This window comes from Pinus tabuliformis, chromosome 7 (assembly GCF_031772625.1).
Source record: "Pinus tabuliformis cultivar Carrire ecotype Pingquan chromosome 7, CPIR1, whole genome shotgun sequence".
In the NCBI taxonomy this organism is placed as follows: domain Eukaryota; kingdom Viridiplantae; phylum Streptophyta; class Pinopsida; order Pinales; family Pinaceae; genus Pinus; species Pinus tabuliformis.
The window spans coordinates 174,576,419-174,598,849 of NC_142293.1; the positions used below are offsets into that span (position 1 = coordinate 174,576,419).

The 22,431-nt window shown below is 40.0% G+C and overlaps 1 protein-coding gene and 2 pseudogenes across 1 annotated transcript; 2 read left to right on the top strand and 1 right to left on the bottom strand.

Moving 5' to 3' along the window:
* The first annotated feature begins 8,453 nt into the window (after positions 1 to 8,453).
* On the top strand, positions 8,454 to 8,978 carry LOC149246402 (UDP-glycosyltransferase 72B1 pseudogene; annotated as a pseudogene).
* Positions 8,979 to 10,264: 1,286 nt separating this feature from the next.
* LOC149246403 (fasciclin-like arabinogalactan protein 21) lies at positions 10,265 to 11,002 on the bottom strand. Its single transcript, XM_089441263.1, has one exon. The coding sequence runs from the start codon at positions 11,000 to 11,002 to the stop codon at positions 10,265 to 10,267; it is 738 nt and encodes a 245-aa protein (XP_089297389.1).
* An 8,442-nt stretch (positions 11,003 to 19,444) lies between these two features.
* LOC149246404 (UDP-glycosyltransferase 88A1 pseudogene) lies at positions 19,445 to 19,930 on the top strand (annotated as a pseudogene).
* The last annotated feature ends 2,501 nt before the right edge of the window (positions 19,931 to 22,431 follow it).

Here is a 22,431-nt window from a genome sequence, read left to right on the forward strand (position 1 = left end):
CTGAGTGGAGGGAGAGATGGAATCTTGGCGGCCACCTCCGTGAGAATTACTTGTGACGACGAGGCTGCAGTGGGCGGCAATGGCTTCCAGGTTTGTTCCGTTGGGCAGCTTTTGTAGATCGGCATAGGTGAAGAGGCCCTTGGCGATGTGGTGGGAGAAGGCCCATCATTGAGTGACAACTGTCTTAAGGATGGAAGACAATCTAATGGCTAGAGTTTATTCCATCGTCTAACAATCGATCTAAGGGCCCATAACCAGACAGCGCGGCATGGAGGGGAGTTCCTCTCAGAGGGAACGCCTTACGGCGTAACAAGATTCTCGATTGGAATTCTGTGTGGCCAAAAGAATATTGAGTTACGAAGTCAGTGAGAGCTACGGATGGCAATACGTTGTAGAGACATATAATAGCCTTTTATCCCTGTGATCTCGTTCTCTTTCGCTCCTAATAGGACAATTGATGCATCATATTAGTGCACATATCACGCTTCTCTATAAGAAACTTGACTCCTCCAAAAACAGATAACAATATCAATAACACACAAAGCATGAATGGTATTTCAGTTAAAGCGTTTGGAGAATACATCGTTTGGAGTGTAAGGCGTTTGGATTGGGAGGAGGTCCACGGAGCTAAGGAGTGGCAACTATGTATGTATTGGAGAGGCGGTGTGGGTGCCGCAACGTATGAAGACTGTCAAAAGAACAGAAAATAACGCACAGTTTCGTTGCGCAAGTGGGGAGAGCAGCGTAGTAACTTGGTATGGGCAGCGTGCTAGTCGAAGGAGAATCCTACACAAAAGATAGCATTCAACACATAGACAATTGCATAAAACTCAGGTGACAGGAAGAGCGCAGGTGATAGGCGTCGGAGGAGCCCATGCTGGTGCCTGAAAGCCTGAAGCGTAGACAAAGAACATAGGAGTTACTATGACAGAACTGGCAAAGAATGCAGCTAGAATTTATCTGATGGCACATTCATTACATTTGGGACTAATAGTAGAATTGTCATGCACAGAGACGCCACAAAACCAGTGGCTCAAATTTGAGTAGGGTAGGAAATCCCCTGCACTTTTCATACCATATTAAACATAACCATGGGGAAGACCAAATATGAAGGATAAGCATTAAATGCATTATTATTCACAATAATACACATTTATAATACATAGGAGTGACCCTTGGTTTCACATTCCAAGTGGTCTCTTGGACTCCATTAGACCGTTCAGCGCCCACACCTTAACCCTTGGCAGATTAGGTGTCCAACAGATTTAAATTCTGGATCCAACGAGCACCACCCTGCATACTTTGGACAGACCCAGAGTGAGATAAACTGGAAATCATGAAATAATGTGTTTCTTGTCAATATTTTCGAGGGAAAGAAAGCAAGCTACTTTTTTAGTCGCATTTTCAATTTATTTCTTTGAAGGTCTATTCAAATTTTAATTGTACGTACTCATCTGATGCGGAATGAAATTTCAGATCCAACCAATACGCAAAATTCACTTAATGGTTTCTCACGTTTACAATTCCTCGACTCCTTCAGAATGTAACTTTCTCTTTCATAAATATAAAAGTTACAAAGTTTTCCATTGGAAAAATAAAAGAATTTCATTATGAATATTCAGCGCAATGTCATCCAAATTTTTTAGACCAAACATCAGAATGGAATGCAAACTAAAGAGGGAAAACCAACATCACTAAAAAAAAATCCCCTTGCTGGGAGACTAAATAATATAAATATGAAACAAAGATTCACAAGTAAGAATAAATAAAGCTGCTATGGTTTCTGTAGGTCAAAATAAACAGATAGAGCTAGAGATTTGGAAAAAAAGAACAGCAGCATATCTTCAACAAAGAATAAACAGAGAAAATAAGTGGAGAGGTCTGTCCCATTGAACAGATAACATCATAGAATTTTGTTTTGATCTGGCTAAAGTGGTTCAGAGGAGTAATTGTTATCATCTCCACCTGGCTTCAAACCACACATGTGACATGTTCACTCTTCATGAGCTAATTTTTGATTGAGGCTTTCCATAAGAAATGAAAGTGTATCTCACTCTTGCTTACAAGCCAGAGGGTGGGGTGAGTCTTGAGAGAAGTTACATAAAAATGAAAAATAATATCATAAAATTATCCAAGACAGGCAAACAATTAAAAAATAAGCATCTGAATATTATCATTATCTATAAAAATAAGATGAATCTTGCCAAAAGAATTACTTGTGAAACAATCTGGTCTCAAACAAATATAAAGAAGGCAATAAATGGGTATACATGGGTAATCTGGCATTCTTAAAAGTCAGTCATACAAATATCTGTTGCTTATAATACCTTCTGTTGATAAGGCTCGTATATGGGAATTGTACTGCACGAAGTAGATAGATGAACCACACAGGAAGCATCAAATGAAAACTTTTACATCTAAAATTAAAGTCCAGAACTGATTCTAAAAATAGGTTAGGAATGTAGTGCGATTGGATGATGTCTGGAAAGGCATTTGGTAGAACTATGACAAACCTGGTTAGTTAAAAAGAGGATATCTCCACCTGATAGGGTAAATGTATGTTTTCTCTTTTGTTACCTTACAGATCTTCATATCTTCCTACCCTTTAGCATATCCGACACACTATGGAATGTCCTCTCCTGCAACATTTACAACAGGCTAATACAATAGAATCAGTTCAGCGGATTCAAAATGATCCTCTGTTTTGATCTCGAATAGTACTTGGACTCATTCATTTGCAACTTTCTTGATTATTGAAATATGTTTGCATCGAGAGCCTACTAATAGAAACTGAAAAGATGTAGCGTGGGGTACCAAGACATGTTGAGAAGGATAAAATCGATATGATAGGGGTAAGGAAGAGGAGATTGGACAACAGGCAATACTCACCTGCTCTCTGACTTCATATGAAATCTCTAATAAATCATATGGCATGCCATCTAGAATACGATCTAGTTCTTGGGTCAGAGCATGGAATCTACCCGAAATTGCTTCACCGTCTAAAGCCTGGATCACGCCATTAAAGTTGAAACCCCAAATTAATCCTCCGCCGTGATTAAAAACCATGAAAACAAACCTCTATGTAATGTGTAGCTGAAAGATAAAGAAATGTGCTCAAACACAATTTTATCTATGAAAACAGGTGAAGCATTGTGTATTCCAAATGATTTTCTGAACGACCAAGAAACTTATTGCCCAAAAAGAGTTGATGAAAAGGAGAGGCATAGAGAAGAGAATGAATGAAGTGATCATTACCAGGTACAGTTTGCTGCCATCATGGCAGAGTTGAAGCAGTCTTTTCGCAGAATGGAATGTTTTTCGTAGCGAAGAAAAGCACTCCGCTGCCACCCGAGGAAGGGGTCCCTGCAATTCTCGAAGTTCTTCAAACAATGGAAGTAACAGTTGAATCCTCCTAACGAGGTCGAAACAGTCTTTCTTCTGGCTTTTTCTGTAGTCCCTGTTCATGGTACCTCACATTGTTCGAAAATTCTTGGCCTTTGCTTGAGAAAACAGAATCGTCGCTGAGAGTAAAGATGGTGAGGTTTTGCAGGCGCAGAAGCTCAGGGGACTTGATGCGCATGGCCAAGGCGAGGATGCTGTAACTGCGATCTCTAAGACTGAGCGCTGCATCTTGCAGCATGAAGGGCGTTATGACATTCAGGGGATGATCAGGACCAGGACTAGCTGATGATGATGGTGATGGTGACATTATTGCAGGAACAGGGGCTCCCGCAGTTGTGTCATAATTACTGTGATCAAGATCAAGATCAAGAAGCAGCTTGTCGACGCCATGGATCGCTAACAGCCCGTCATTGAGAATGTCAGGATGCGAGACAAGAACTCCATTAATGTACACTGGATGATACTCGGCCGGCATCTGAGTGGAGGGAGAGATGGAATCTTGGCGGCCACCTCCGTGAGAATTACCTGTGACGACGAGGCTGCAGTGGGCGGCAATGGCTTCCAGGTTTGTTCCGTTGGGCAGCTTTTGCAGATCGGCGTAGGTGAAGAGGCCCTTGGCGATGTGGTGGGAGAAGGCCCATCATTGAGTGACAACTGTCTTAAGGATGGAAGATGATCTAATGGCTGGAGTTTATTCCATCGTCTAACAACCGATCTAAGGCCCCTGAGTACAAACCTTAATGTCCTTTTAATGATCAAGCCTTATGTGAAAACAATCATATTGATGCACTAGTGTACATTGATTTGTTACATTTGTCTTGGTCTATAATAGAGATGTAACAAATATGCATTGCAAGGTATGTTGAGAATTTGGTTATCTAGTAAGCTTAGAGTCATTCTTGAGTCATTATCTTTACCATCTCAAGAAGAAGAAGAAGAAGAAGAAAAGCCTATTGAATTGAAAAAGAGCCCTAAAAAGTATTAGGATCCATGGGTCATTTTTTTGCATCATGTAGCAAGATAACATGGCTAATTGATTATGCCACATGAAGAATTAGCCTTTGCCAATATTTAGGCTTATAACTCGGTGATTTTTTATACTAATATTCTTATACCAATTTACCATGATAATTCTATTCTAAATTAAAACATTATTTGCAGGCTATCGCGGGAGCTGGGCGTTTGCTCCATGAAAATATACCTTCAAGGTTCCTTAGGTGGATAGCAGAGCTACTATACTTGACATTGGCAGTTTCTAATGTCGGGCTCTGTAAGGCCAGGATGCCCTTTTTGCTTCTTCTTTTTTTTTTTTTTTTGGGTAAAACAAGAGACACATTGTACCAGAAGACATATAGGGATTCCGCAGAGGATTCTGTTAAGGTTAAAGTCAAATAACTATGAGTAAAATTCATAGGTACTTTTTTGAAGTACTTATTCTATTTCAAGAAAGATCATTCTATTGTACTAAGTAGTGTGAAATGACCCCGCTTAAGTAAATACTATGTTAGTTCGAATAAGTTTGATAGAATTTAAAATAGGACATGAACTACTAAGATTTGGCAGAGCTTTATGAATGTTCAGTTAAGTTAGCAGGCTGTTGTCCAGAGGCACAGTTTCAAAGAGAAAATGCCATCTGAAATGAACACTGTTTATTTACTTGTGGAAAATAACCATTAAATAGTCCAATTGAGAGGCAAATGCCAGTATGCAGCCTGCATTTTTTATTATCAAAAGAAGTTAAAGCTTGTTATGCATACCAAATGACAAATACTAATCATTCACATCGCAATAAGGGTTGGAAATTAATAATTCTGGAGGCACCAAATACAAGAGTTCAATACAACGATAAAGCTTATTAATAAACGCAGGGTAGCATTGTCATGCAAGGCACACCAATCACCCATTTGCTACATGAGTTTCCAAAGCATCACTGGACTCTGGCATGATTAGCATTCAACTTGCATTTTACGAGATAGTAAAACTCATCACTGGACTCTGGCATGATTAGCATTCAACTTGCATTTTACGAGATAGTAAAGATACATGGACAGGGTATCTCTAGAACATGACATCATGCTCCTGAGTAACAAATCTAAAAGAAATCTGTATAAACAAAACAAATACATTTCCAACTGGCTTATCACATATTTCCTTAAAATTTGTGATAGATAACCTACCATAAACAATCCAAAACTCAAACTGGACTGGACGATCTCTTATATCTAAACAAGACTGGGGACTTGAGGCTGTTGTGCAAATTACTACATACACATTCCATGACAACTTGTACTACAAACTTTCAAATATAATCTGAGCTCCCATATCCCTCTCAAGGAATTACAAGTTTTTCTCCAGCATAGATGGTGTCATCAGTGTACTTATTTGCCGATTTTATTTGATCAACTGAAACCTACACTCAACCAAGGAAACAGAACCAGTTACACAAGACTTATACAATGGATAGAAGGGAACAAGATGGCAACTTTAGTTTCACATGCATTCAAAAATCTGAACAGCAACTACGCTAAGAAATGCTCTACAATAAGGTGGAACAAAGAATAAAGATACTTGATAAATAGAGTGAGACCACTCACCAAAATACAAGAGCTCAATACAACGATAAAGCTTATTAATAAACGCAGGGTAGCATTGTCATGCAGGGCACACAAATCACCAGTTTGCTACATGAGTTTCCAAAGAATCACTGGACTCTGGCATGATTAGCATTCAACTTGCATTTTACGAGATAGTAAAGATACATGGACAGGGTATCTCTAGAACATGACATCATGCCCCTGAGTAACAAATCTAAAAGAAACCTGTATAAACAAAACAAATACATTTCCAACTGGCTTATCACATATTTCCTTAAAATTTGTGATAGATAACCTACCATAAACAATCCAAAACTCAAACTAGACTGGCCGACCTCTTATATCTAATCAAGACTGGGGACTTGAGGCTGTTGTGCAAATTACAACATACACAATCCATGACAACCTGTACTACAAACTTTCAAATATAATCTGAGCTCCCATATCCCTCTCAAGGAATTATAAGTTTTTCTCCAGCATAGATGGTGTCATCAGTGTACTTATTTGCAGCTTTTATTTGATCAACTGAAACCTGCACTTAACCAAGGAAACAGAACCAGTTACACAAGTCTTATACAATGGATAGAAGGGAACAAAATGGCAGCTTAGTTTCACATGCATGAAATGAACACTGTTTATTTACTTGTGGAAAATAACCATTAAATAGTCCAATTGAGAGGCAAATGCCAATATGCAACCTGCATTTTTTATTATCAAAAGAAGTTAAAGCTTGTTATGCATACCAAATGACAAATACTAATCATTCACATCGCAATATGGGTTGGAAATTAATAATTTTGGAGGCACCAAATATAAGAGTTCAATACAACGATAAAGCTTATTAATAAACGCATGGTAGCATTGTCATGCAGGGCACACCAATCACCCATTTGCTACATGAGTTTCCAAAGCATCACTGGACTCTGGCATGATTAGCATTCAACTTTCATTTTACGAGATAGTAAAGATACATGGACAGGGTATCTCTAGAACATGACAACGTGCCCCTGAGTAACAAATCTAAAAGAAATATGTATAAACAAAACAAATACATTTCCAACTGGCTTATCACATATTTCCTTAAAATTTGTGATAGATAACCTACCATAAACAATCCAAAACTCGAACTGGACTGGACGATCTCTTATATCTAAACAAGACTGGGGACTTGAGGCTGTTGTGAAAATTACTGCATACACATTCCATGACAACCTGTACTACAAACTTTCAAATATAATCTGAGCTCCCATATCCCTCTCAAGGAATTATAAGTTTTTCTCCAGCATAGATGGTGTCATCAGTGTACTTATTTGCAGATTTTATTTGATCAACTGAAACCTGCACTCAACCAAGGAAACAGAACCAATTACACAAGTCTTATACAATGGATAGAAGGGAACAAGATGGCAACTTTAGTTTCACATGCATTCAAAAAGCTGAACAACAACTACGCTAAGAAATGCTCTACAATAAGGTGGAACAAAGAATAAAGATACTTGATAAATAGAGTCAGACCACTCACCAAAATAAAAGAGTTCAATACAACGATAAAGCTTATTAATAAACGCAGGGTAGCATTGTCATGCAGGGCACACCAATCACCCATATGCTACACGAGTTTCCAAAGAATCACTGGACTCTGGCATGATTAGCATTCAACTTGCATTTTACGAGATAGTAAAGATACATGGACAGGGTATCTCTAGAACATGACATCATGCCCCTGAGTAACAAATCTAAAAGAAACCTGTATAAACAAAACAAATACATTTCCAACTGGCTTATCACATATTTCCTTAAAATTTGTGATAGATAACCTACCATAAACAATCAAAAACTCAAACTGGACTGGACGACCTCTTATATCTAATCAAGATTGGGGACTTGAGGCTGTTGTGCAAATTACTGCATACACATTCCATGACAACCTGTACTACAAACTTTCAAATATAATCTGAGCTCCCATATACCTCTCAAGGAATTATAAATTTTTCTCCAGCATAGATGGTGTCATCAGTGTACTTATTTGCAGTTTTTATTTGATCAACTGAAACTTGCACTTAACCAAGGAAACAGAACCAGTTACACAAGTCTAGAAGACTACAACATGGCAGCTTAGTTTCACATGCATTCAAAAAGCTGGAACACATATCCCCATATTAAACCACGTCCGAATCAGAGAGTTGCTATGATTGACAATCTAGGCCATGACATTGCCACATCACATATACACTACATCCACTTTAATTATAATTTCTTTCTGACGGGCCTTCCGCCGATTCTCGGAATAGATTTGCCAGACCCTCTTCTATACAGATCTGATATTTCATTCAACTGGTTCATTCAACATTCCCTTCGGCTTCAGGAAGCTCATGGAATTCTGATAAACACATGCCAAGAAATGGAACCAGCACAAATAAAAGCTCTCAAGGAAGGAAGGTTCTGAGCGCTGTTGAAATGACCCCTTGTATTTATCCCGTTGGGCTGCTAACAGCTTTTTCTCTTTCAGAATCTGAAGAGAAGTTTGAGAAGGAGGGCTGCCTCAAATGGCTGGACCGCCAGCCCGCCTCGACAGTTCTGTTCGTTTCTTTTGGGAGCTGCGGCACCCTGTCGGAGAATCAGATTCAGGAACTAGCTTTGGGGCTAGAAGCAAGTGTGCAGCGGTTCCTTTGGGTGTTGCGTAAGGAGCCTCCTCCTCCAACTGAATCCATGATGACTACCGAAGCAGATATGAGGGAGGTTCTACCTGAGGGTTTCGAGACTCGAATCCAGGACCGTGGATTTGTGGTGGATTCATGGGCGCCTCAGATTGTTGTCCTCTCTCATCCATCCACAGACGGTTTCCTTTTTCATTGCGGTTGGAATTCAACGATCGAAAGCATCTTACATGGAGTGCCGATGATCACTTGGCCTCTCTTTGCTGAACAGAGAATGAATGCCTTCCTTCTAGTGAAGGAGATGAAGGTGGGCATTGAAGCGTAGAAGGGCGCAGATGCATTGGTGAAGAGAGAGGAAGTGGAAAGAGTGGCGAGGGAATTAATGGAAGGAGAGGGGGAATGGAAATGAAGAAGGGGATGGCAAAATTGAGGGGAAGGCCCATCATTGAGTGACAACTGTCTTAAGGATGGAAAACATCACGAAAATGGTTTCTAAAAAGCGCAATATTCTCAACTGCCTACGACATTCCAATAATCTGAACCACCTACAACATTTTTCACCAACGATCTAATGGCTGGAGTTTATTCCATCGTCTAACAATCGATCTAAAGGGCCATAACGAGACAGCACGGCATGGAGGGGAGTTCCTTTCAAAGGGAACGCCTTACGGCGTAAATATTTTCGAACTCCTGAAAGGGTATACCTATCCACTCTTAAAACTATTTTGCAGATGATGCAAGGCTTTATGAACCACAACCCCATGCCAGAATTCAAAGAGTTCACTCACGCAGTTGCATAAGCATTCGTGCCATAATTTACTTCTCTGAGCCCATTAGACTTGAATGCTATTCTTCGACACAAAAAATTGCAGACTTCTTCATGCATGGCAAATATCAGTGCTAAATGGTGTTCAACATCCTTGTAATTATGATAAATTTCAGGTGATTGAATTACGATATAACTTTCAGGCAATTTAATTTGATTTGCAAATTCCAAAACATTTTCGTAATCAAATTTCCTTAATATTCTGCAATCTTGAATTTCATTACGTGTGCTCTTAACAACGCTCAGCAGACTTTGCTAGTTTCGATCAGAAGATTGCACCCTCGCATTTCTTTCAAGGATCTGGATGAAATGGCATGTTTGTTATTATTACTGGCAATGCAATATCTATGGCGATCTGGCCTCTTCTGTGAATTCTACTCGTTTACTGGCATTCCATTTTAGTTTCTCTTTGAACCATCTCAGCTCTATGGTTGTTTCCCATCGATAAAGAAAATCCATGGCTTAAGGAGATTCTCATGACAGAGAAAAGAAATGAAAGCGCGAAGTCATACTTGACATACAGAAAATTAAGAAACCATGAAAGAAAGGAATTAAAGGAATCAGAACCATTATATAAATTGCCATTGTTCCATTACAGTTCAAGCAAAATGTGGCTTCTTGATAGAGGAACATAACATGATGCATTCATAGACATTTAATTGCTTGCTTCCTGGACATGATTTCTCATGGATACCACTGTACTCAAATTGCAAAGGCAAAATACATCACAAATACACAGACAGCAACTAAAATAAAAGAATCTTTAGCTCCTTATTGACCTACTACTACTCATGATGATCACCAGTGCTGCTGTTTCTGTAAAACCCCATCTGATCCTCTAAGCTCATCAAGAGGGACCGAAGAATCTCGCTGCTGTCGCTGGAAGCCCACTCCATCGGATCCACAGAGCTTATGAGCGGCCGAAGAATCTCATGCACGACTATCCATCTGTTGCTGAAAACATCCGCAATCTTTATACCCACATAATTGACAGAGAAGGGTTTGCTGTCGCTCACAACCAACGATTGCCCGTGGAGGAGAGTCTTCAGTCTTGTGCCCGCCGGAAGCTGTACCAAATCTGCCAAAGGCAGCCTCATGTTGGGAACCACATGGTACCTCACATTGTTCGAAAATTCTTGGCCTTCGCTTGAGAAAACAGAATCGTCGCTGAGAGTAAAGATGGTGAGGTTTTGCAGGCGCAGAAGCTCAGGGGACTTGATGCGCATGGCCAAGGCGAGGATCTTGTAATCGCGATCTCTAAGACTGAGCGCTACATCTTGCAGCATGAAGGGCGTTATGACATTCAGGGGATGATCAGGACCAGGACTAGCTGATGATGATGGTGATGGTGACATCATTGCAGGAACAGGGGCTCCCACAGTTGTTTCATAATTACTGTGATCAAGATCAAGATCAAGAAGCAGCTTGTCGATGCCATGGATCGCTAACAGCCCGTCATTGAGAATGTCAGGATGTGAGACAAGAACTCCATTAATGTACACTGGATGATACTCGACCGGCATCTGAGTGGAGGGAGAGATGGAATATTGGCGGCCACCTCCGTGAGAATTACTTGTGACGACGAGGCTGCAGTGGGCGGCAATGGCTTCCAGGTTTGTTCCGTTGGGCAGCTTTTGCAGATCGGCATAGGTGAAGAGGCCCTTGGCGATGTGGTGGGAGAAGGCCCATCATTGAGTGACAACTGTCTTAAGGATGGAAGACGATCTAATGGCTAGAGTTTATTCCATCGTCTAACAATCGATCTAAGGGCCCATAACCAGACAGCGCGGCATGGAGGGGAGTTCCTCTCAGTGGGAACGCCTTACGGCGTAACAAGATTCTCGATTGAAATTCTGTGTGGCCAAAAGAATATTGAGTTACGAAGTCAGTGAGAGCTACGGATGGCAATACGTTGTAGAGACATATAATAGTCTTTGATCCCTGTGATCTCGTTCTTTTTCGCTCCCAATAGGACAATTGATGCATCATATTAGTGCACATATCACGCTTCTCTATAAGAAACTTGACTCCTCCAAAAACAGATAACAATATCAATAACACACAAAGCATGAATGGTATTTCAGTTAAAGCGTTTGGAGAATACATCGTTTGGAGTGTAAGGCGTTTGGATTGGGAGGAGGTCCACGGAGCTAAGGAGTGGCAACTATGTATGTATTGGAGAGGCGGTGTGGGTGCCGCAACGTATGAAGACTGTCAAAAGAACAGAAAATAACGCACAGTTTCGTTGCGCAAGTGGGGAGAGCAGCGTAGTAACTTGGTATGGGCAGCGTGCTAGTCGAAGGAGAATCCTACACAAAAGATAGCATTCAACACATAGAGAATTGCATAAAACTCAGGTGACAGGAAGAGCGCAGGTGACAGGTGTCGGAGGAGCCCATGATGGTGCCTGAAACCCTGAAGCGTAGACAAAGAACAGAGGAGTTACTATGACAGAACTGGCAAAGAATGCAGCTAGAATTTATCTGATGGCACATTCATTACATTTGGGACTAATAGTAGAATTGTCATGCACAGAGACGCCACAAAACCAGTGGCTCAAATTTGAGTAGGGTAGGAAATCCCCTGCACTTTTCATACCATGTTAAACATAACCATGGGGAAGACCAAATATGAAGGATAAGCATTGAATGCATTATTATTCACAATAATACACATTTATAATACATAGGAGTGACCCTTGGTTTCACATTCCAAGTGGTCTCTTGGACTCCATTAGACCGTTCAGCGCCCACACCTTAACCCTTGGCAGATTAGGTGTCCAACAGATTTAAATTCTAGATCCGACGAGCACCACCCTGCATACTTTGGACAGACCCAGAGTGAGATAAACTGGAAATCATGAAATAATGTGTTTCTTGTCAATATTTTGGAGGGAAAGAAAGCAAGCTACTTTTTTAGTCGCATTTTCAATTTATTTCTTTGAAGGTCTATTCAAATTTTAAGTGTACATACTCATCTGATGCGGAATGAAATTTCAGATCCAACCAATACGCAAAATTCACTTCATGGTTTCTCACGTTTACAATTCCTCGACTCCTTCAGAATGTAACTTTCTCTTTCATAAATATAAAAGTTACAAAGTTTTCCATTGGAAAAATAAAAGAATTTCATTATGAATATTCAGCGCAATGTCGTCCAAATTTTTTAGACCAAACATCAGAATGGAATGCAAACTAAAGAGGGAAAACCAACATCACTAAAAAAAAAATCCCCTTGCTGGCAGACTAAATAATATAAATATGAAACACAGATTCACAAGTAAGAATAAATAAAGCTGTTATGGTTTCTGTAGGTCAAAATAAACAGATAGAGCTAGAGATTTGGAAAAAAAGAACAGCAGCATATCTTCAACAAAGAATAAACAGAGAAAATAAGTGGAGAGGTCTGTCCCATTGAACAGATAACATCATAGAATTTTGTTTTGATCTGGCTAAAGTGGTTCAGAGGAGTAATTGTTATCATCTCCACCTGGCTTCAAACCACACATGTGACATGTTCACTCTTCATGAGCTAATTGTTGATTGAGGCTTTCCATAAGAAATAAAAGTGTATCTCACTCTTGCTTACAAGCCAGAGGGTGGGGTGAGTCTTGAGAGAAGTTACATAAAAATGAAAAATAATATCATAAAATTATCCAAGACAGGCAAACAATTAAAAAATAAGCATCTGAATATTATCATTATCTATAAAAATAAGATGAATCTTGCCAAAAGAATTACTTGTGAAACAATCTGGTCTCAAACAAATATAAAGAAGGCAATAAATGGGTATACATGGGTAATCTAGCATTCTTAAAAGTCAGTCATACAAATATCTGTTGCTTATAATACCTTCTGTTCATAAGGCTCGTATATGGGAATTGTACTGCACGAAGTAGATAGATGAACCACACAGGAAGCATCAAATGAAAACTTTTACATCTAAAATTAAAGTCCAGAACTGATTCTAAAAATAGGTTAGGAATGTAGTGCGATTGGATGACGTCTGGAAAGGCATTTGGTAGAACTATGACAAACCTGGTTAGTTAAAAAGAGGATATCTCCACCTGATAGGGTAAATGTATGTTTTCTCTTTTGTTACCTTACAGATCTTCATATCTTCCTACCCTTTAGCATATCCGACACACTATGGAATGTCCTCTCCCGCAACATTTACAACAGGCTAATACAATAGAATCAGTTCAGCGGATTCAAAATGATCCTCTGTTTTGATCTCGAATAGTACTTGGACTCATTCATTTGCAACTTTCTTGATTATTGAAATATGTCTGCATCGAGAGCCTACTGATAGAAACCGAAAAGATGTAGCGTGGGGTACCAAGACATGTTGAGAAGGAAAAAATCGATATGATAGGGGTAAGGAAGAGGAGATTGGACAACAGGCAATACTCACCTGCTCTCTGACTTCATCTGAAATCTCTAATAAATCATATGGCATGCCATCTAGAATACGATCTAGTTCTTGGGTCAGAGCATGGAATCTACCCGAAATTGCTTCACCGTCCAAAGCCTGGATCACGCCATTAAAGTTGAAACCCCAAAATAATCCTCCGCCGTGATTAAAAACCATGAAAACAAACCTCTATGTAATGTGTAGCTGAAAGATAAAGAAATGTGCTCAAACACAATTTTATCTATGAAAACAGGTGAAGCATTGTGTATTCCAAATGTTTTTCTGAACGACCAAGAAACATATTTCCCAGAAAGAGTTGATGCAAAGGAGAGGCATAGAGAAGAGAATGAATGAAGTGATCATTACCAGGTACAGTTTGCTTCCATCATGGCAGAGTTGAAGCAGTCTTTTCGCAGAATGGAATGTTTTTCGTAGCGAAGAAAAGCACTCCGCTGCCACCCGAGGAAGGGGTCCCTGCAATTCTCGAAGTTCTTCAAACAATGGAAGTAACAGTTGAATCCTCCTAACGAGGTCGAAACAGTCTTTCTTCTGGCTTTTTCTGTAGTCCCTGTTCATGGTACCTCACATTGTTCGAAAATTCTTGGCGTTTGCTTGAGAAAACGGAATCGTCGCTGAGAGTAAAGATGGTGAGGTTTTGCAGGCGCAGAAGCTCAGGGGACTTGATGCGCATGGCCAAGGCGAGGATGCTGTAACCGCGATCTCTAAGACTGAGCGCTGCATCTTGCAGCATGAAGGGCGTTATGACATTTAGGGGATGATCAGGACCAGGACTAGCTGATGATGATCGTGATGGTGACATCATTGCAGGAACAGGGGCTCCCGCAGTTGTGTCATAATTACTGTGATCAAGATCAAGATCAAGAAGCAGCTTGTCGACGCCATGGATCGCTAACAGCCCGTCATTGAGAATGTCAGGATGCGAGACAAGAACTCCATTAATGTACACTGGATGATACTCGGCCGGCATCTGAGTGGAGGGAGAGATGGAATCTTGGCGGCCACCTCCGTGAGAATTACCTGTGACGACGAGGCTGCAGTGGGCGGCAATGGCTTCCAGGTTTGTTCCGTTGGGAAGCTTTTGCAGATCGGCGTAGGTGAAGAGGCCCTTAGCGATGTGGTGGGAGAAGGCCCATCATTGAGTGACAACTGTCTTAAGGATGGAAGACGATCTAATGGCTGGAGTTTATTCCATCGTCTAACAACCGATCTAAGGCCCCTGAGTACAAACCTTAATGTCCTTTTAATGATCAAGCCTTATGTGAAAACAATCATATTGATGCACTAGTGTACATTGATTTGTTACATTTGTCTTGGTCTATAATAGAGATGTAACAAATATGCATTGCAAGGTATGTTGAGAATTTGGTTATCTAGTAAGCTTAGAGTCATTCTTGAGTCATTATCTTTACCATCTCAGGAAGAAGAAGAAGAAGAAGAAAAGCCTATTGAATTGAAAAAGAGCCCTAAAAAGTATTAGGATCCATGGGTCATTTTTTTGCATCATGTAGCAAGATAACATGGCTAATTGATTATGCCACATGAAGAATTAGCCTTTGCCAATATTTAGGCTTATAACTCGGTGACTTTTTATACTAATATTCTTATACCAATTTACCATGATAATTCTATTCTAAATTAAAACATTGTTTGCAGGCTATCGCTGGAGCTGGGCGTTTGCTCCGTGAAAATATACCTTCAAGGTTCCTTAGGTGGATAGCAGAGCTACTATACTTGACATTGGCAGTTTCTAATGTCGGGCTCTGTAAGGCCAGGATGCCCTTTTTGCTTCTTCTTTTTTTTTTTTTGGGTAAAACAAGAGACACATTGTACCAGAAGATATATAGGCATTCCGCAGAGGATTCTGTTAAGGTTAAAGTCAAATAACTATGAGTAAAATTCATAGGTACTTTTTTGAAGTACTTATTCTATTTCAAGAAATATCATTCTATTGTACTAAGCAGTGTGAAATGACCCCGCTTAAGTAAATACTATGTTAGTTCGAATAAGTTTGATAGAATTTAAAATAGGACATGAACTACTAAGATTTGGCAGAGCTTTATGAATGTTCAGTTAAGTTACCAGGCTGTTGTCCAGAGGCACAATTTCAAAGAGAAAATGCCATCTGAAATGAACACTGTTTATTTACTTGTGGAAAATAACCATTAAATAGTCCAATTGAGAGGCAAATGCCAGTATGCAGCCTGCATTTTTTATTATCAAAAGAAGTTAAAGCTTGTTATGCATACCAAATGACAAATACTAATCATTCACATCGCAATAAGGGTTGGAAATTAATAATTCTGGAGGCACCAAATACAAGAGTTCAATACAACGATAAAGCTTATTAATAAACGCAGGGTAGCATTGTCATGCAGGGCACACCAATCACCCATTTGCTACATGAATTTCCAAAGCATCACTGGACTTTGGCATGATTAGCATTCAACTTGCATTTTACGAGATAGTAAAACTCATCACTGGACTCTGGCATGATTAGCATTCAACTTGCATTTTACGAGATAGTAAAACTCATCACTGGACTCTGGCATGATTAGCATTCAACTTGCATTTTACGAGATAGTAAAGATACATGGACAGGGTATCTCTAGAACATGACATCATGCTCCTGAGTAACAAATCTAAAGGAAATCTGTATAAACAAAACAAATACATTTCCAACTGGCTTATCACATATTTCCTTAAAATTTGTGATAGATAACCTACCATAAACAATCCAAAACTCAAACTGGACTGGACGATCTCTTATATCTAAACAAGACTGGGGACTTGAGGCTGTTGTGCAAATTACTGCATACACATTCCATGAAAACCTGTACTGCAAACTTTCAAATATAATCTGAGCTCCCATATCCCTCTCAAGGAATTATAAGATTTTCTCCAGCATAGATGGTGTCATCATTGTACTTATTTGCCGATTTTATTTGATCAACTGAAACCTGAACTCAACAAGGGAAACAGAACCAGTTACACAAGACTTATACAATGGATAGAAGGGAACAAGATGGCAACTTTAGTTTCACATGCATTCAAAAAGCTGAACAGCAACTACGCTAAGAAATGCTCTACAATAAGGTGGAACAAAGAATAAAGATACTTGATAAATAGAGTGAGACCACTCACCAAAATACAAGAGTTCAATACAATGATAAAGCTTATTAATAAACGCAGGGTAGCATTGTCATGCAGGGCACACAAATCACCGATTTGCTACATGAGTTTCCAAAGAATCACTGGACTCTGGCATGATTAGCATTCAACTTGCATTTTACGAGATAGTAAAGATACATGGACAGGGTATCTCTAGAACATGACATCATGCCCCTGAGTAACAAATCTAAAAGAAACCTGTATAAACAAAACAAATACATTTCCAACTGGCTTATCACATATTTCCTTAAAATTTGTGATAGATAACCTACCATAAACAATCCAAAACTCAAACTAGACTGGCCGACCTCTTATATCTAATCAAGACAGGGGACTTGAGGCTGTTGTGCAAATTACTGCATACACATTCCATGACAACCTGTACTACAAACTTTCAAATATAATCTGAGCTCCCATATCCCTCTCAAGGAATTATAAGTTTTTCTCCAGCATAGATGGTGTCATCAGTGTACTTATTTGCAGCTTTTATTTGATCAACTGAAACCTGCACTTAACCAAGGAAACAGAACCAGTTACACAAGTCTTATACAATGGATAGAAGGGAACAACATGGCAGCTTAGTTTCACATGCATGAAATGAACACTGTTTATTTACTTGTGGAAAATAACCATTAAATAGTCCAATTGAGAGGCAAATGCCAGTATGCAGCCTGCATTTTTTATTATCAAAAGAAGTTAAATCTTGTTATGCATACCAAATGACAAATACTAATCATTCACATCGCAATATGGGTTGGAAATTAGTAATTCTGGAGGCACCAAATACAAGAGTTCAATACAACGATAAAGCTTATTAATAAACGCATGGTAGCATTGTCATGCAGGGCACACCAATCACCCATTTGCTACATGAGTTTCCAAAGCATCACTGGACTCCGACATGATTAGCATTCAACTTGCATTTTACGAGATAGTAAAGATACATGGACAGGGTATCTCTAGAACATGACAACGTGCCCCTGAGTAACAAATCTAAAAGAAATATGTATAAACAAAACAAATACATTTCCAACTGGCTTATCACATATTTCCTTAAAATTTGTGATAGATAACCTACCATAAACAATCCAAAACTCGAACTAGATTGGACGATCTCTTATATCTAAACAAGACTGGGGACTTGAGGCTGTTGTGCAAATTACTGCATACACATTCCATGACAACCTGTACTACAAACTTTCAAATATAATCTGAGCTCCCATATCCCTCTCAAGGAATTATAAGTTTTTCACCAGCATAGATGGTGTCATCAGTGTACTTATTTGCAGATTTTATTTGATCAACTGAAACCTGCACTCAACCAAGGAAACAGAACCAATTACACAAGTCTTATACAATGGATAGAAGGGAACAAGATGGCAACTTTAGTTTCACATGCATTCAAAAAGTTGAACAACAACTACGCTAAGAAATGCTCTACAATAAGGTGGAACAAAGAATAAAGATACTTGATAAAGAGAGTCAGACCACTCACCAAAATACAAGAGTTCAATACAACGATAAAGCTTATTAATAAACGCAGGGTAGCATTGTCATGTAGGGCACACCAATCACCCATATGCTACATGAGTTTCCAAAGAATCACTGGACTCTGGCATGATTAGCATTCAACTTGCATTTTACGAGATAGTAAAGATAGATGGACAGGGTATCTCTAGAACATGATATCATGCCCCTGAGTAACAAATCTAAAAGAAACCTGTATAAACAAAACAAATACATTTCCAACTGGATTATCACATATTTCCTTAAAATTTGTGATAGATAACCTACCATAAACAATCAAAAACTCAAACTGGACTGGACGACCTCTTATATCTAATCAAGACTGGGGACTTGAGGCTGTTGTACAAATTACTGCATACACATTCCATGACAACCTGTACTACAAACTTTCAAATATAATCTGAGCTCCCATATCCCTCTCAAGGAATTATAAGTTTTTCTCCAGCATAGATGGTGTCATCAGTGTACTTATTTGCAGTTTTTATTTGATCAACTGAAACTTGCACTTAACCAAGGAAACAGAACCAGTTACACAAGTCTAGAAGACTACAACATGGCAGCTTAGTTTCACATGCATTCAAAAAGCTGGAACACATATCCCCATATTAAACCACGTCCTAATCAGAGAGTTTCTTGATTGACAATCTAGGCCATGGCATTGCCACATCACATATACACTACATCCACTTTAATTATAATTTCTTTCTGACGAGCCTTCCGCCGATTCTCGGAATAGATTTGCCAGACCCTCTTCTATACAGATCTGATATTTCATTCAACTGGTTCATTCAAAATTCCCTTCGGCTTCAGGAAGCTCATGGAATTCTGATAAACACATGCCAAGAAATGGAACCAGCACAAATAAAAGCTCTCAAGGAAGGAAGGTTCTGAGCGCTGTTGAAATGACCCTTTGTATTTATCCCGTTGGGCTGCTAATAGCTTTGTCTCTTTCAGAATCTGAAGAGACGTTTAAGAAGGAGGGCTGCCTCAAATGGCTGGACCGCCAGCTCGCCTCGACAGTTCTGTTCGTTTCTTTTGGGAGCCGCGGCACCCTGTCGGAGAATCAGATTCAGGAACTAGCTTTGGGGCTAGAAGCAAGTGTGCAGCGGTTCCTTTGGGCGTTGCGTAAGGAGCCTCCTCCTCCAACTGAATCCACAATGACTACCGAAGCAGATATGAGGGAGGTTCTACTTGAGGGTTTCGAGACTCGAATCCAGGACCGTGGATTTGTGGTGGATTCATGGGCGCCTCAGATTGCTGTCCTCTCTCATCCATCCACAGACGGTTTCCTTTTTCATTGCGGTTGGAATTCAACGATCTAAAGAATCTTACATGGATTGTCGATGAGCGCTTGGCCTCTCTTTGCTAAACAGAGAATGAATGCCTTCCTTCTAGTGAAGGAGATGAAGGTGGGCATTGAAGCGTAGAAGGGCGCAGATCCATTGGTGAAGAGAGAGGAAGTGGAAAGAGTGGCGAGGGAATTAATGGAAGGAGAGGGCGAATGGAAATGAAGAAGGGGATGGCAAAATTGAGGGGAAGGCCCATCATTGAGTGACAACTGTCTTAAGGATGGAAAACATCACGAAAATGGTTTCTAAAAAGCGCAATATTCTCAACTGCCTACGACATTCCAATAATCTGAACCGCCTACAACATTTTTCACCGACGATCTAATGGCTGGAGTTTATTCCATCGTCTAACAATCGATCTAAAGGGCCATAACGAGACAGCATGGCATGGAGGGGAGTTCCTTTCAGAGGGAACGCCTTATGGCGTAAATATTTCCGAACTCCTGAAAGGGTATATCTATCCACTCTTAAAACTATTTTGCAGATGATGCAAGGCTTTATGAACCACAACCCCATGCCAGAATTCAGAGAGTTCACTCACGCAGTTGCATAAGCATTCGTGCCATAATCCTAGATTTACTTCTCTGAGCCCATTAGACTTGAATGCTATTCTTCGACACAAAAAATTGCAGACTTCTTCATGCATGGCAAATATCAGTGCTAAATGGTGTTCAACATCCTTGTAATTATGATAAATTTCAGGTGATTGAATTACGATATAACTTTCAAGCAATTTAATTTGATTTGCAGATTACAAAACATTTTAGTAATAAAATTTCCTTAATATTCTGCAATCTTGAATTTCATTACGTGTGCTCTTAACAACTTTCAGCAGACTTTGCTAGTTTCGATCAGAAGATTGCACCCTCACATTTCTTTGAAGGATCTGGATGAAATGGCATGTTTATTATTATTACTGGCAATGCAGTATCTATGGAGATCTGGCCTCTTCTGTGAATTCTACTCGTTTACTGGCATTCCATTTTAGTTTCTCTTTGAACCATCTCAGCTCTATGGTTGTTTCCCATCAATAAAGAAAATCCATGGCTTAAGGATATTCTCATGACAGAGAAAAGAAATGAAAGCGCAAAGTCATACTTGACATACAGAAAATTAAGAAACCATGAAAGAAAAGAATTAAAGGAATCAGAACCATTATATAAATTGCCATTGTTCCATTACAGTTCAAGCAAAATGTGGCTTCTTGATAGAGGAACATAACATGCTGCATTCATAGACATTTAATTGCTTGCTTCCTGGACATGATTTCTCATGGATACCACTGTACTCAAATTGCAAAGGCAAAATACATCACAAATACACAGACAGCAACTAAAATAAAAGAATCTTTAGCTCCTTATTGACCTACTACTACTCATGATGATCACCAGTGCTGTTGTTTCTGTAAAACCCCATCTGATCCTCTGAGCTCATCAAGAGGGACCGGAGAATCTCGCTGCTGTCGCTGGAAGCCCACTCCATCGGATCCACAGAGCTTATGAGCGGCCGAAGAATCTCATGCACGACTATCCATCTGTTGCTGAAAACATCCGCAATCTTTATACCCACATAATTGACAGAGAAGGGTTTGTTGTCGCTCACAACCAGCGATTGCCCGTGGAGGAGAGTCTTCAGTCTTGTGCCCGCCGGAAGCTACACCAGATCTGCCAAAGGCAGCCTCATGTTGGGAACCACATGGTACCTCACATTGTTCGAAAATTCTTGGCCTTCGCTTGAGAAAATGGAATCGTCGCTGAGAGTAAAGATGGTGAGGTTTTGCAGGCGCAGAAGCTCAGGGGACTTGATGCGCATGGCCAAGGCGAGGATGTTGTAACCGCGATCTCTAAGACTGGGTGCTGCATCTTGCAGCATGAAGGGCGTTATGACATTCAGGGGATGATCAGGACCAGGACTAGCTGATGATGATGGTGATGGTGACATCATTGCAGGAACAGGGGCTCCCGCAGTTGTGTCATAATTACTATGATCAAGATCAAGATCAAGAAGCAGCTTGTCGACGCCATGGATCACTAACAGCCCGTCATTGAGAATGTCAGGATGCGAGACAAGAACTCCATTAATGTACACTGGATGATACTCGACCGGCATCTGAGTGGAGGGAGAGATGGAATCTTTGCGGCCACCTCCGTGAGAATTACTTGTGACGACAAGGCTGCAGTGGGCAGCAATGGCTTCCAGGTTTGTTCCGTTGGGCAGCTTTTGCAGATCGGCATAGGTGAAGAGGCCCTTGGCGATGTGGTGGGAGAAGGACCATCATTGAGTGACAATTGTCTTAAGGATGGAAGACGATCTAATGGCTAGAGTTTATTCCATCGTCTAACAATCGATCTAAGGGCCCATAACCAGACAGCGCGGCATGGAGGGGAGTTCCTCTCAGAAGGAACGCCTTACGGCGTAACAAGATTCTCGATTGGAATTCTGTGTGGCCAAAAGAATATTGAGTTACGAAGTCA

Excerpts from the sequence above, each read along its gene's own strand:
- LOC149246403 (XM_089441263.1), bottom strand. The coding sequence starts at position 11,002 with ATGCCGGTCGAGTATCATCCAGTGTACATTAATGGAGTTCTTGTCTCA.